Source organism: Passer montanus, unplaced genomic scaffold, assembly GCF_014805655.1.
Source record: "Passer montanus isolate IOZ18808 unplaced genomic scaffold, ASM1480565v1 scaffold652, whole genome shotgun sequence".
Taxonomy (NCBI): domain Eukaryota; kingdom Metazoa; phylum Chordata; class Aves; order Passeriformes; family Passeridae; genus Passer; species Passer montanus.
The window spans coordinates 6,056-20,043 of record NW_024371616.1 but is presented as its reverse complement, the minus strand read 5'-3'; the positions used below and the strand labels follow the sequence as shown (position 1 = coordinate 20,043).

The 13,988-nt window shown below is 57.3% G+C and overlaps 1 protein-coding gene and 1 long non-coding RNA gene across 2 annotated transcripts in view; both read right to left on the bottom strand.

Annotated features, from left to right (window-relative positions):
• Positions 1-13,988, bottom strand: part of SYMPK (symplekin) — a 17,322-nt gene that overhangs the window by 1,288 nt on the left and 2,046 nt on the right. Inside the window, exons 5-18 of the mRNA XM_039728524.1 lie at positions 13,024-13,194; positions 12,158-12,343; positions 11,027-11,215; positions 10,131-10,171; positions 10,018-10,044; positions 9,510-9,745; positions 8,165-8,260; positions 6,525-6,606; positions 5,928-6,015; positions 4,167-4,327; positions 2,678-2,786; positions 1,028-1,128; positions 753-843; positions 73-174 (exon numbers count right to left, since the gene is read on the bottom strand). Of these exons, the coding sequence (XP_039584458.1) occupies positions 73-174; positions 753-843; positions 1,028-1,128; positions 2,678-2,786; positions 4,167-4,327; positions 5,928-6,015; positions 6,525-6,606; positions 8,165-8,260; positions 9,510-9,745; positions 10,018-10,044; positions 10,131-10,171; positions 11,027-11,215; positions 12,158-12,343; positions 13,024-13,194 (1,680 nt within the window). The remainder of the gene's footprint in view (positions 1-72; positions 175-752; positions 844-1,027; positions 1,129-2,677; positions 2,787-4,166; positions 4,328-5,927; positions 6,016-6,524; positions 6,607-8,164; positions 8,261-9,509; positions 9,746-10,017; positions 10,045-10,130; positions 10,172-11,026; positions 11,216-12,157; positions 12,344-13,023; positions 13,195-13,988) is intronic.
• On the bottom strand, positions 12,553-13,945 carry LOC120511451. Its single transcript, XR_005629724.1, has 3 exons — positions 13,924-13,945; positions 13,024-13,194; positions 12,553-12,580 (listed from the first exon to the last, which is right to left on the bottom strand). It is a non-coding gene; the product is annotated as an uncharacterized LOC120511451 (long non-coding RNA).

Here is a 13,988-nt window from a genome sequence, read left to right as displayed (position 1 = left end):
GTGTCCCCTGGGTGTCCCCGTGTCCCCTGGGTGTCCCCGTGTCCCCTGGGTGTCCCCTGTCCCCGTGCCCACCTTTGATGATGGATTTCATGTCACACTTGGAGGAGTCGATGTTGTGCAGGGCGATCAGGAGCTCCCCGGGGTTCAGGGGGGACACGGCCGAGGCGCCGTCACCTGCGGGGACAGCGGGGTGACAGGGACAGGGACAGGAGGGTGACAGGGACAGGGACAGCGGGGTGACAGGGACAGGGACAGCGGGGTGACAGGGACAGGACAGGGACACCGGGGTGACAGGGACAGCGGGGTGACAGGGACAGGACAGGGACAGTGGGGTGACAGGGACAGGGACAGAGGGGTGACAGGGACACCAGGGTGACAGGGACAGGGGCTGTGTCCCATGCCAGGCTGTCCCCAAGCTGTCCCTTACTGTGCTGTGTCCCCAGCAGGCCTGTCCCCAGCTGTCCCCTGTCCCATCCCACCTGTCCCCAGCTGTCCCCAAGCTGTCCCCAAGCTGTCCCCACTGTCCCCAAGCTGTCCCCAAGCTGTCCCCAAGCTGTCCCTTGTCCCATCCCAGCTGTCCCCAAGCTGTCCCCAGCTGTCCCCAAGCTGTCCCTTACCGTGCTGTGTCCCCAGCAGGCCTGTCCCCACCTGTCCCCAGCTGTCCCTTGTCCCATCCCAGCTGTCCCCAAGCTGTCCCCACTGTCCCCAGCTGTCCCCAAGCTGTCCCCAGCTGTCCCCAAGCTGTCCCTTACCGTGCTGTGTCCCCAGCAGGCGGTTGAAGACCTCCTTGACCACGATGGGGTTGAGTTTGATGAGTTTGGGCAGCGCCTGGATCACCTCTTTCTGCACCAAAACCGGCCCCGGGGACACTCAGTGACACTCAGTGACACTCGGTGACACTCGGTGACACCCGGTGACACTCAGTGACACTCAGTGACACTCGGTGACACTCGGTGACACTCGGTGACACCAGGGGACGCTCAGTGACACCCGGTGACAGCAGGGCAGGGGACAAGGGCCACCCCACCTTCTCGAGGCCGTTGAGCACGGGGATGAGGAAGCGAACGTCCGGCAGCCGCTTGTGGTACAGGTCCCTGACGCGCTTGACCAGCTCGGGCGAGGGTGGCACTGCGGGCAGGGGACGGCGCTGTCACCGCTGCCACCCCCGCGCTGTCCCCGTGTCCCCCTGGGTGTCCCTGTGTCCTCCAGGGTGTCCCCTGGGTGTCCCCGTGCCCACCTTTGATGGTGGATTTCGTGTCACACTTGCAGGAGTTGATGGGCAGGGCTGTGATCCTGTGTCCCTCTTTGTCCCCCCATGTCCCCAGGGATGTCCCCATGTCCCCCTGGGTGTCCCCTGGGTGTCCCCAGCCCACCTTGGATGATGGATTTCGTGTCACACTTGCAGGAGTCGATGGGCAGGGCTGTGTACCTGTGTCACTCTGTGTCCTCCCATGTCCCCAGGGATGTCCCCACGTCCCCCTGGGTGTCCCCGTGTCCCCTGGGTGTCCCCTGGGTGTCCCCAGCCCACCTTGGATGATGGATTTCGTGTCACACTTGCAGGAGTCGATGGGCAGGGCTGTGTCCCCCCCTGTCCCTGTCACCCCCTGGGTGTCCCCACATCCCCCTGGGTGTCCCCACGTCCCTCTGGATGTCCCCTGTCCCTGTCACCCCCTGGGTGTCCCCATGTCCCCCTGAGTGTCCCCTGTCCCTGTCACCCCCTGGATGTCCCCATGTCCCTCTGGGTGTCCCCATGTCACCCATGCCCACCTTTGATGACGGATTTCATGTCACGCTTGCAGGAGTCGATGTTGTGTCCCCGTGTCCCTGTCACCTCCTCGGTGTCCCCGTGTCCCCAGGCAGTCTCCCCAGGCTGTCCCCCAGTGTCCCCGTGGTGTCCCCAGCTGTCCCCCACTGTCCCCAGGCTGTCCCCGTGGTGTCCCCAGCTGTCCCCCACTGTCCCCAGGCTGTCTCCAGTGTGTCCCCCAGTGTCCCCAGGGTGTCCCCAGTGTGTCCCCAGGCTGTCCCCAGTGTGTCCCCCAGTGTCCCCAGGGTGTCCCCAGTGTGTCCCCAGGCTCTCTCGCAGTGTCCCCAGGCTGTCCCCAGGCTCTCCCCCAGTGTCCCCAGGCTGTCCCCCCAGTGTCCCCAGGGTGTCCCCAGTGTGTCCCCAGGCTGTCCCCAGTGTGTCCCCCAGTGTCCCCAGGGTGTCCCCAGTGTGTCCCCAGGCTGTCCCCAGTGTGTCCCCCAGTGTCCCCAGGGTGTCCCCAGTGTGTCCCCAGGCTGTCCCCAGTGTGTCCCCCAGTGTCCCCAGGGTGTCCCCAGTGTGTCCCCAGGCTGTCCCCAGTGTGTCCCCCAGTGTCCCCAGGGTGTCCCCAGTGTGTCCCCAGGCTGTCCCCAGTGTGTCCCCCAGTGTCCCCAGGGTGTCCCCAGTGTGTCCCCAGGCTGTCCCCAGTGTGTCCCCCAGTGTCCCCAGGGTGTCCCCAGTGTGTCCCCAGGCTCTCTCGCAGTGTCCCCAGGCTGTCCCCAGGCTCTCCCCCAGTGTCCCCAGGCTGTCCCGCAGTCTCCCCAGGCTCTCCCCCAGTGTGTCCCCAGGCTGTCCCCAGGCTCTCCCCCAGTGTCCCCTGGGTGTCCCCGGGTGTCCCCTGGGTGTCCCCCTGTCCCCTGGGTGTCCCGGGCGCACCTTTGTCGGTCAGGCTGTGCAGGCAGCGCGTCACCAGCGTCTCGGCGCCCTTGGGGCAGTTCTCCACCAGCAGCAGCAGCTCCGGGGAGTTCATCCCCATCCCGCGGAGGCACCAAAATCCCATTGGGCACCAAAATCCCATTGGGCACCAAAATCCCATTGGTCACCAAAAATCCCATTTAATTTAAATTTAAATTTAATTTAATTCCAGTTAAATTTAATTTTAAATTTAATTTAATTTAAATTTAAATTTAATTTAAATTTATTATTTATCTAGTTTAAATTAAATTTAATTTAAATTTAATTATTAATTTAATTTCAATTCAATTTAAATGGAACTGAATTTACATTTTAAATTAGTTTAATTTAAATTTGTTATTTATTTAGCTTAAATTTAAATTAATTTAATTTAAATGTAATTCTAATTGTATTCATTTCTATTAATCAATTAATATTCAATTAAATAGAAATTATTTAATTTACATTTATTATTTATTTAGCTTAAATTTCATTTAACTTAATTTAGATGTAATTTTAATCCTATTTATTTCAATTAATCAATTAATAATCAATTAAATATCAATTATTTAATTTACATTTATTTTAAATTCTATTCATTTCAATTAATCAGCTAATATTCAATTAAATACCAATTATTTAATTTAAATTTATTTTTAAGTCTATTTATTTCAATTAATCAATCAATATTCAATTAAACACCAATGACTTAATATTTAATTGATGTCCCCAATGTCCCCTCAGCGGCCACTCAATGACCCCGTGATGGTGACACCCGCCCACAATCCGCTCCCAATTAATTAATTAATTACCTAATTAAGTGAACTGTTAATTGACAGCAGAGTAGGAAAGGGGTGTGATTTCCCACGGTGTCCATGGATGTCCCCAGATGTCCCCAGGGTCCCCAAATGTCCCCAGTGTCCCTCATTGGCTGCTCGATGACCCCACAATGGTGACACCCAACTGCCCCAATTAACCAACCCCACTAATTGATAACGGGGACAGGGAAGGCGATTTCCCACGGTGTCCATGGATGTCCCCATGGTGTCCCCAGTGTCCCCATGGTGTCCCCAGATGTCCCCAGTGTCCCATGATGTCCCTGGTGTCCCCAGTGTCCCTCACTGGCTGCTCCATGACCTCCATGATGGTGACACCCAACTGCCCCAAACCTGCCCCAATTAACCAACCCCACTAATTGATAACAGGGACAGGGAAGGCGATTTCCCACGGTGTCCATGGATGTCCCCATGGTGTCCCCAGTGTCCCCAATGTCCCCAAATGTCCCCAGTGTCCCCAGTGTCCCTCACTGGCTGCTCCATGACCCCACAATGGTGACACCCAACTGCCCCAATTAACCAACCCCACTAATTATCCATGGGGACAGGGAAGGCAATTTCCCACGGTGTCCATGGATGTCCCCATGGTGTCCCCAGTGTCCCCAATCGTCCCCAGTGTCCCCGGTGTCCCTCACCGGCTGCTCGATGACGCGCAGCACCGTGCGCTTGATGTCGGCGATGGCCTCGGTGTAGACGGAGGCGAGCTCGTGGATCAGCTTGTGGTTGTGGGGCAGCAGGGCCAGGTACAGGTACAGGCACTGCTTGATGGTCTCCTCGGTCCAGGGCGCCGCCACCTCTGGGGACACAGAGTGACACCAAAATGGGTGACAGTGTCAAAAAACGGGGTTAGAGTGACCAAAAATGGGGTTAGAGTGACCAAAAATGGGGTTAGAGTGAGCAAAAATGGCATTAACGACCCAAAACGGGCCAGGCACGGGTACAGGTACAGGCACTGCTTGATGGTCTCCTCGGTCCAGGGCGCCGCCACCTCTGGGGACACCAAAACGGGGGACAATGACACCAAAACGGGGTGACAATGGGCAAAAACGGGGTTAGAGTGACCAAAAATGGGGTTAGAGTGACCAAAAATGGGATTATAATGAGAAAAAATTGGGTGACACTGACCAAAAATGGGATTAGAGTGACCAAAAACGGGGTGACAGTGACCAAAACCAAGGTGACAATGGCCCAGTTAATGGTGTCACCTCTGGGGGGGGGACACAGGATTTCCCATAAAACGTCTGGGGTCTCCCACAGAACTTTTGGGATTTCCATGGAATATTTGCCATTCCCATGGAATATTTTGAATTCCCCACTGAACATTTTGCAATTCTCATGGAACATTTTGCATTTCCCATGGAATATTTGACATTTCCCATGGAACATTCTGGATTTCCCATGGAACATTTTGCATTTCCCATGAAACATTTTGAATTTCCCACAGAACATTTTGGATTTCCCACAGAATATTTTGAATTCCCCATGGAACATTTTTAATTCCCCCCTGAACATTTTGAATTTCCCCATTCCTACGGAAAATTTTGAATTTCCCACGGAACATTTTGAATTTCCCATGAAATATTCTGAATTTCCCATGGAATATTTTGAATTCCCCCCTGAACATTTTGAATTTCCCGCAGAATATTTTGAATTTCCCACGGAATATTTTGAATTTCCTATGGCATATTTTGAATTTCCCATGGAACATTTTGAATTCCCCACGGAACATTTTGAATTCCCCATGGAACATTTTTAATTCCCCCCTGAACATTTTGAATTTCCCGCAGAATATTTTGAATTTCCCACGGAATATTTTGAATTTCCCATGGAACATTTTGAATTTCCTACGGAACATTTGACATTTCCCATGGAACATTTTGAATTTCCCATGGAACATTTGACATTTCCCATGGAATATTTTTAATTCCCCATGAAATATTCTGAATTTCCCATGGAATATTTTGAATTTCCCATGGAACATTTTGAATTTCCCATGGAACATTTTGAATTCCCCACGGAACATTTTGAATTCCCCATGGAACATTTTTAATTCCCCACGGAATATTTTGAATTCCCCACGGAATATTTTGAATTTCCCATGGAACATTTTGGATTCCCCGTGAAATATTCTGAATTTCCCACAGAATATATTGGATTTCCCATGGAATATTCTGAATTTCCCATGGAATATTTTGAATTCCCCATGGAATATTTTTAATTCCCTACTGAACATTTTGAATTTCCCACGGAATATTTTGAATTCCCCACGGAATATTTTGAATTTCCCACAGAACATTCTGCATTTCCCACGGAACATTTTGCATTTCCCGTGGAACATTTTGCATTTCCCACAGAATATTTTGAATTCCCACAGACCCCCGGGCTCCATCCCTCACCGGTGTCCTTGTCGGCGCCGAAGTACCTCCATGTGTCATCTCCTGGTGGCACCTCCGCGTGGCACCTCCGGGTGTCTCCTGGTGTCACCTCCCCCATGTAACATCCACGTGTCTCCTCGTGTCACCTCCGTGTGTCATCTCCAGGTGTCACCTCCCCCTGTCACCTCCATGTGTCATCTCCTGGTGTCACCCTCCCCATGTCACCTCCGTGTGTCATCTCCAGGTGTCACCTCCCCCTGTCACCTCCCCCCATGTCACCTCCAGGTGTCTCTTTGTGGCACCTCCACCATGTCACCTCCAGGTGTCTCCTGGTGTCACCTCCACCATGTCACCTCCCCCGTGGCACCTCCAGGTGTCTCCTGGTGGCACCTCCCCCGTGTCACCTCTGTGTGTCATCTCCAGGTGTCACCTCCGTGTCCCCACCTGGTGTCACCTCCAAGTGTCACCTCCGTGTCCCCACCTGGTGTCACCTCCAGGTGTCACCTCCCCACCCACCTTGGCTGTGTCACCTTTGTATGTCCCCACCCCGGTGTCCCCGCAATGTCCCCTCCCGGTGTCCCCTCCCGATGTCCCCTCCCGGTGTCCCCGGTGTCCCACCTCGTCCTCGCAGTACTTGCGGATCACCTCCAGGGCGCTCTCGGTGATCAGCGGCGCCTCCAGCACCACCTTGGTGAAGATCCTGGGGACGGGGACAGCGCCCGTGTCACCGGCCTGGGGACACGCCGGGGGTGGCCTCGGTGGCTCTGCTCTGTCCCCAGAGGTGCTGCGGTGGCGCTGGTGGCACCAGCTGGGCCCTAACGGGTCTGTGCCACCCCTGGGGACACCGTCCTGGTGGCACTGCCCTAGACCTGGTGGCACTCTCCTCAACCTGGAGGTACTGTCCCATCCCTGGTGTCCCCAACCCATCCCTGGTGTCCCCAACCCAACCCTGGTGTCCCCAACCCAACCCTGGTGACATCAACCGATCCCTGGTGGCATCAACCCAACCCCGGTGCTACTAACCCAACCCTGGTGACACCAACCCAGTTTGCTGTTCCCAACCCAATTTAGTGTCCCCATCCCGATGGCACCAACCCAACCCTGGTGTCCCCATCTCAATCTGGTGTCCCCATCCCTGGTGTCCCCAACCCAATCTGGTGTCCCCAGCCCCATCCCAAAGGCACCAACCCAACCCTGGTGTCCCCATCTCAATCTGGTGTCCCCATCCCTGGTGTCCCCAACCCAATCTGGTGTCCCCAGCCCCATCCCAAAGGCACCAACCCAACCCTGGTGTCCCCAATGCCAGCCCCTGTCCCCGATGTCCCCACCCGTCCTTCTGGTCAGGTTTCTCCCACAGCCCAATGCCATCAATCCTGGTGGCACCTTTGTGTCTCCTCCAGGTGTCTCCTGGTGGCACCTGCCCCGTGTCACCTCCCCCGTGTCATCTCCTGGTGGCACCTTTGTGTCTCCTCCAGGTGTCTCCTGGTGGCACCTGCCCCGTGTCACCTCCCCCGTGTCATCTCCTGGTGGCACCTTTGTGTCTCCTCCAGGTGTCTCCTGGTGGCACCTGCCCCGTGTCACCTCCCCCGTGTCATCTCCTGGTGGCACCTTTGTGTCTCCTCCAGGTGTCTCCTGGTGGCACCTGCCCCGTGTCACCTCCCCCGTGTCATCTCCTGGTGGCACCTTTGTGTCTCCTCCAGGTGTCTCCTGGTGGCACCTGCCCCGTGTCACCTCCCCCGTGTCATCTCCTGGTGGCACCTTTGTGTCTCCTCCAGGTGTCTCCTGGTGGCCCCTGCCCCATGTCACCTCCAGGTGTCTCCTGGTGTCACCTCCACGTGTCACCTCCAGGTGTCACCACCATGTGTCATCTCCAGGTGTCACCTCCCCCATGTCACCTCCTGGTGTCACCTCCATGTGTCACCTCCAGGTGTCACCTCCCCCATGTCACCTCCAGGTGTCTCTTTGTGGCACCTCCACCATGTCACCTCCAGGTGTCTCCTGGTGTCACCTCCACCATGTCACCTCCCCCGTGGCACCTCCAGGTGTCTCCTGGTGGCACCTCCCCCGTGTCACCTCTGTGTGTCATCTCCAGGTGTCACCTCCGTGTCCCCACCTGGTGTCACCTCCAGGTGTCACCTCCCCACCCACCTTGGCTGTGTCACCTTTGTATGTCCCCACCCCGGTGTCCCCGCAATGTCCCCTCCCGGTGTCCCCTCCCGATGTCCCCTCCCGGTGTCCCCGGTGTCCCCTCCCGGTGTCCCCGGTGTCCCACCTCGTCCTCGCAGTACTTGCGGATCACCTCCAGGGCGCTCTCGGTGATCAGCGGCGCCTCCAGCACCACCTTGGTGAAGATCCTGGGGACGGGGACAGCGCCCGTGTCACCGGCCTGGGGACACGCCGGGGGTGGCCTCGGTGGCTCTGCTCTGTCCCCAGAGGTGCTGCGGTGGCGCTGGTGGCACCAGCTGGGCCCTAACGGGTCTGTGCCACCCCTGGGGACACCGTCCTGGTGGCACTGCCCTACGCCTGGTGGCATTGCCCTAGACCTGGTGACACTGTCCTGGTGGCACTGTGCTACACCTGGTGGCACTGTCCTACACCTGGTGGCACTGCCCTAGACCTGGTGGCACTCTCCTCAACCTGGAGGTACTGTCCCATCCCTGGTGTCCCCAACCCATCCCTGGTGTCCCCAACCCAACCCTGGTGTCCCCAACCCAACCCTGGTGACATCAACCGATCCCTGGTGGCATCAACCCAACCCCGGTGCTACTAACCCAACCCTGGTGACACCAACCCAGTTTGCTGTTCCCAACCCAATTTAGTGTCCCCATCCCGATGGCACCAACCCAACCCTGGTGTCCCCATCTCAATCTGGTGTCCCCATCCCTGGTGTCCCCAACCCAATCTGGTGTCCCCAGCCCCATCCCAAAGGCACCAACCCAACCCTGGTGTCCCCAATGCCAGCCCCTGTCCCCGATGTCCCCACCCGTCCTTCTGGTCAGGTTTCTCCCACAGCCCAATGCCATCAATGCAATGTGGTGTCCCCAACCCCAGCCCCTGTCCCCGGTGGTGTCCCCACCCGTCCTTCTGGTCGGGTTTCTCCTGCAGCCCAACGGCACCAACCCAATCCTGGTGTCCCCAACCCAACCCTGGTGTCCCCAACCCAACCCTGGTGTCCCCATCCCAAAGGCACCAACCCAACCCTGGTGTCCCCATCCCATCCCTGGTGTCCCCAGTGCCAGCCCCTGTCCCCGGTGTCCCCACCTGTCCTTCTTGTCGGGTTTCTCCTGCAGCCCAATGGCACCATCCCATCCCTGGTGTCCCCATTCCAATGGCACCAACCCAACCCTGGTGGCACCAACCCAACCCTGGTGTCCCCATCCCATCCTTGGTGTCCCCATCCCATCCCTGGTGGCACCAACCCAATCTGGTGTCCCCATCCCATCCCTGGTGTCCCCAGTGCCAGCCCCTGTCCCCGGTGGTGTCCCCGGTGTCCCCACCCGTCCTTCTGGTCGGGTTTCTCCTGCAGCCCAACGGCACCATCCCATCCCTGGTGTCCCCGGTGCCAGCCCCTGTCCCCGGTGGTGTCCCCGGTGGTGTCCCCACCCGTCCTTCTGGTCGGGTTTCTCCTGCAGCCCGGCCAGCAGCCCGATCAGGCACTCGTCGTAGCGCTCCAGGCCGCCGGCGCCGCCGCGCGCCAGGTGCGCGTTGTACTCCTGGAAGAGCCACGCGAAGGCCAGGTCCAGGCGGCCCCGCACGTCGTCCAGGATGAAGGACAGCACCTCGCCCTTGAGGGGCACCTCGAACTGCGTCACCAGCGAGGCCAGGATCTTCACTCGGGCCTGCGGGGACACCCGGTCACTGCATGGTCATTCCGTGGTCACTCAGTGGTCACTCAATGGTTAATCAAGGGATTAATTAATGGTCACTCAAGGGTCACTGGAATTGTGTCACCAGCGAGGCCAGGATCTTCACTCGGGCCTGCGGGGACACCCGGGGCACTCTGTGGTCACTCTGTGGTCACTCAGTGGTCAGTCAATGGTCACTCAATGGTTAATCAAGGGTTACTCAGGGATTAGTCAAGGGTCACTCAAGGTCACTGGAACTGTGTCACCAGCGAGGCCAGGATCTTCACTCGGGCCTGCGGGGACACCCAGGGCACTCAGTGGTCACTCAGGGGTTAATCGAGGGATGCTCAGGGAATAGTCAAGGGTCACTCAAGGTCACTGGGACTGTGTCACCAGCGAGGCCAGGATCTTCACTCGGGCCTGCGGGGACACCCAGGGCACTCAGTGGTCACTCAGGGGTTAATCGAGGGATGCTCAGGGAATAGTCAAGGGTCACTCAAGGTCACTGGGACTGTGTCACCAGCGAGGCCAGGATCTTCACTCGGGCCTGCGGGGACACCCAGGGCACTCAGTGGTCACTCCGTGGTCACTCAGTGGTCACTCAGTGGTTAATCGAGGGATACTCAGGGAATAGTCAAGGGTCACTCAAGAGCCACTCAGTGGTCACTCAAAGGTCATTCAAAAGGGTCACTCGCTGGTCACTCAATGGATACTCAATGGTCACTCAAGGGATACTCAGGGATTAGTCAAGGGTCACTCAATGGTCACTCAAGGGTTCCCTGGGGTTATTTCCAAGGGAATTCTGGGTGTATCCCAGCTGTATCCCAGGGTTATCCCAGCTGTATCCCAGGGAAAAATGGGGTGGGGGTCCAGGGATCGTGGGTGGCCACCAGGGCAATGCTTTGGCCACTCAGGAACTCATGAGGGGAAGGTGAAACCCAACGAGACTTCTCCAACCTGGGCGAATTCCACCCAAATCTCCCCAAATCCACATTCCAAACTTGGATTCCACCCAAATCCTCATCCCACCCCAATTTTTGCCTCTCCTTGGAGCCAAAACCCCAAATTCCACCGACCAGGAGAACCCCAAAACCCAACCAACCTCCACAACTTCCACAACTTCCACCCAAAACCTCCCAAATCCTCATCCCACCCCAGTTTTTGCCCCTCCATGGAGCCAAAACCCCAAATTCCCCCAACCAGGAGAACCCCAAAACCCACCCAACCTCCGTGAATCCCACCGTGACCCCGATTTCCCCCAAATCCGCCCCAAACCCCGGCCGGGGTGCCCCTGACCTGGCCCCAGGCCGGCCGCGGTCATCTGCGTGGCCATGAGCCGCGCCAGGTGCTTGATCTGCGCCTCGGTGCCGGCCGACTCCACCGGCGTGTAGGTGGCCTGGAAGGAGGCGGGCATGGCCTCGGGCAGGTACACCATGCTGATCAGCACCTGCGGGGACACGGGACCCCGAAATCACCTCAGGGACCCCGAAAGCAACTCGGGGAACCCAAAAAACATCTCAGGGAACCCAAAAATACCTCAGGGACCCCAAAAGCACCTCGGGGAACCCAAAATCAACTCGGGGAACCCAAAAAACATCTCAAGGAACCCAAAAATACCTCAGGGAACCCAAAAAACGTCTCAAGGAACCCAAAACCACCTCAGGGAACCCAAAATCAACTCAGGGAAACCAAAATCACTTCAGGGAACCCAAAAATACCTCAGGGACCCCAAAATCACCTCAGGGACCCCGAAATCAACTCAGGGAACCCAAAATCAACTCAGGGAAACCAAAATCACTTCAGGGAACCCAAAAATACCTCAGGGACCCCAAAATCACCTCAGGGACCCCGAAATCAACTCAGGGAACCCAAAATCACTTCAAGGAGCCCAAAATCACCTCAGGGAACCCAAAATCAACTCAGAGAAACCAAAATCACTTCAGGGAACCCAAAAATACCTCAGGGAACCCAAAATCAACTCAGGGACCCAAAACCTGCCTTTGGAGACTCCAAAAACACTTGAGGGAACCCAAAATCACCTCAGGGAACCCAAAAATACCTCAGGGAACCCAAAATTAACTCAGGGACCCCAAAATCAACTCAGGAACCCAAAATCACCTCAGGGAGCCCAAAATCAACTCAGGGATCCCAGAACCACCTTGGAGAACCCCAAAATCACCTCAGGAACCCTGAAATAACCCCAGGGACCCCAGAACCACCTCAGAGATCCCAAAACCGCCTTGGAGACCCCCAGAGTGTCCCCTTAAAGCCCCTCCCAAAAATGTCCCCAAGGCCGATGTCCCCTCCTGACCAGGTTGGGGACATTCTCAGGGGTCAGCAGTGACCCCAGGACAGGTGACACCCCCCAAATGTCTGGCTACGAGGACAGGGACAGGTTAGGGACACCTGGGGACACCAGGAACATGGCCAGTGTCAGGGGCAGGTTGGCTACGAGGGACAGGGACGGGTTAGGGACACCTGGGGACACCAGGAACATGGCCAGTGTCAGGGGCAGGTTGGCTACGAGGGACAGGGACAGGTTAGGGACACCTGGGGACACCAGGAACATGGCCAGTGTCAGGGGCAGGTTGGCTACGGGGACAGGGACGGGTTAGAGACACCTGGGGACACCAGGAACGTGGCCAGTGTCAGGGGCAGGTTGGCTACAAGGACAGGGACAGGTTAGAGACACCTGGGGACAGCTGGGGACATGGCCAGTGTCAGGGGCAGGTTGGCTACGGGGAGGGGATACGGGGTTAGGGACAGCTGGGGACAGCTGGGGATGTGGGACATGGCTTGGAGACTTGGCCAGCGTGGGCGGCAGGTTGGCTACGGGGACAGGGACAGGTTAGGGGACACCTGGGGACAGCTGGGGACACAAGGGGACACCTGGGGACAGCTGTGACTTGGCCACCGTGGGCGGCAGGTTGGCTATGGGGACAGGGACAGGTTAGGGACACCTGGGGACACCTGGGGACAGCTGGGACATGGCCAGCGTGGGAGGCAGGTTGGCTACGGGGACAGGGACAGGTTAGGGACAGCTGGGGACGTGGGACATGGCTTGGAGACTTGGCCAGCGTGGATGGTAGGATGGCTACGAGGACAGGGACGGGGTTAGCGACACTTGGGGACACTTGGGGACACCAGGGGACGTTACCATGGAGGGTCTCAAAGGCCTGGATGACCTCGGCCATGAACATGGGGTGACCAGGGACACCAGGGGGACACCAAGGAACACCCTGGGGACAGCAGGGGACACTTGGGGACGTTACCGTGGAGGGTCTCGTAGGCCTGGATGACCTCGGCCATGAACATGGGCCGCTGGCGGGCGATGGTGGCCAGCGAGCCGAGCGCGGCCGTCAGGTTGATGCTGGAGATGGCCGGGTGCACCATGAACTTGAGCAGCTGCTCCAGCGCCGCCTTGCCCTCCTCCCACAGCACGTCTGGGGACAGCGGGGACAGCGGCGTCACCCACACGTCAGGGGACAGCGGGTTCGCCCACCCGCGGGGAGGGCACCGGGGTCACCCACATGCTAAGGGTCAATGGAGTCACTGACCCACGAGGAGGTCACTGGGGTCCCAGTCAGGGGGTCAGAGGGGTCCCCAACTCAAGGGGTCAGTGGGGTCTCCTCTCAAAGGGTCAGTGGGGTCACCCTACCCCAAATCCCCTCCACTCGCTGGACTCAGTGATGGGATGACCCCAATCCCATTCCTGACCCCAATCCCAATCCCCCAGACTCACTGTACTCGATGACGGGGTGCTCCCAATCCCAACCCCAAACCCCAATCCCGACTCACTGTACTCAATGACGGGGTGGTCCCAATCCCGATCCCAAACCTAAACCCCAATCCCAACCCCAACCCCCAACCCCAATCCCAACTCACTGTACTTGATGACAGGCTGGTCCCAATCCCAATCCCAATCCCGATCCCAACCCTAATCCCAACTCACTGTACTTGATGACGGGGTGGTCCCGATCCCATTCCTGACCCCAATCCCAAAGCCCAATCCCCCAAAACTCACTGTACTTGATGACGGGGTGGTCCCGATCCCAAACCCCAATCCCAATCCCAATCCCCAGACTCACTGTACTTGATGACGGGGTGATCCCGATCCCAATCCCAATCCCAATCCCAATCCCCAATCCCAACCCGAATCCCCCAAAACTCACTGTACTTGATGACGGGGTGGTCCTGATCCCATTCCTGACCCCAATCCCAATCCCAATCCCAATCC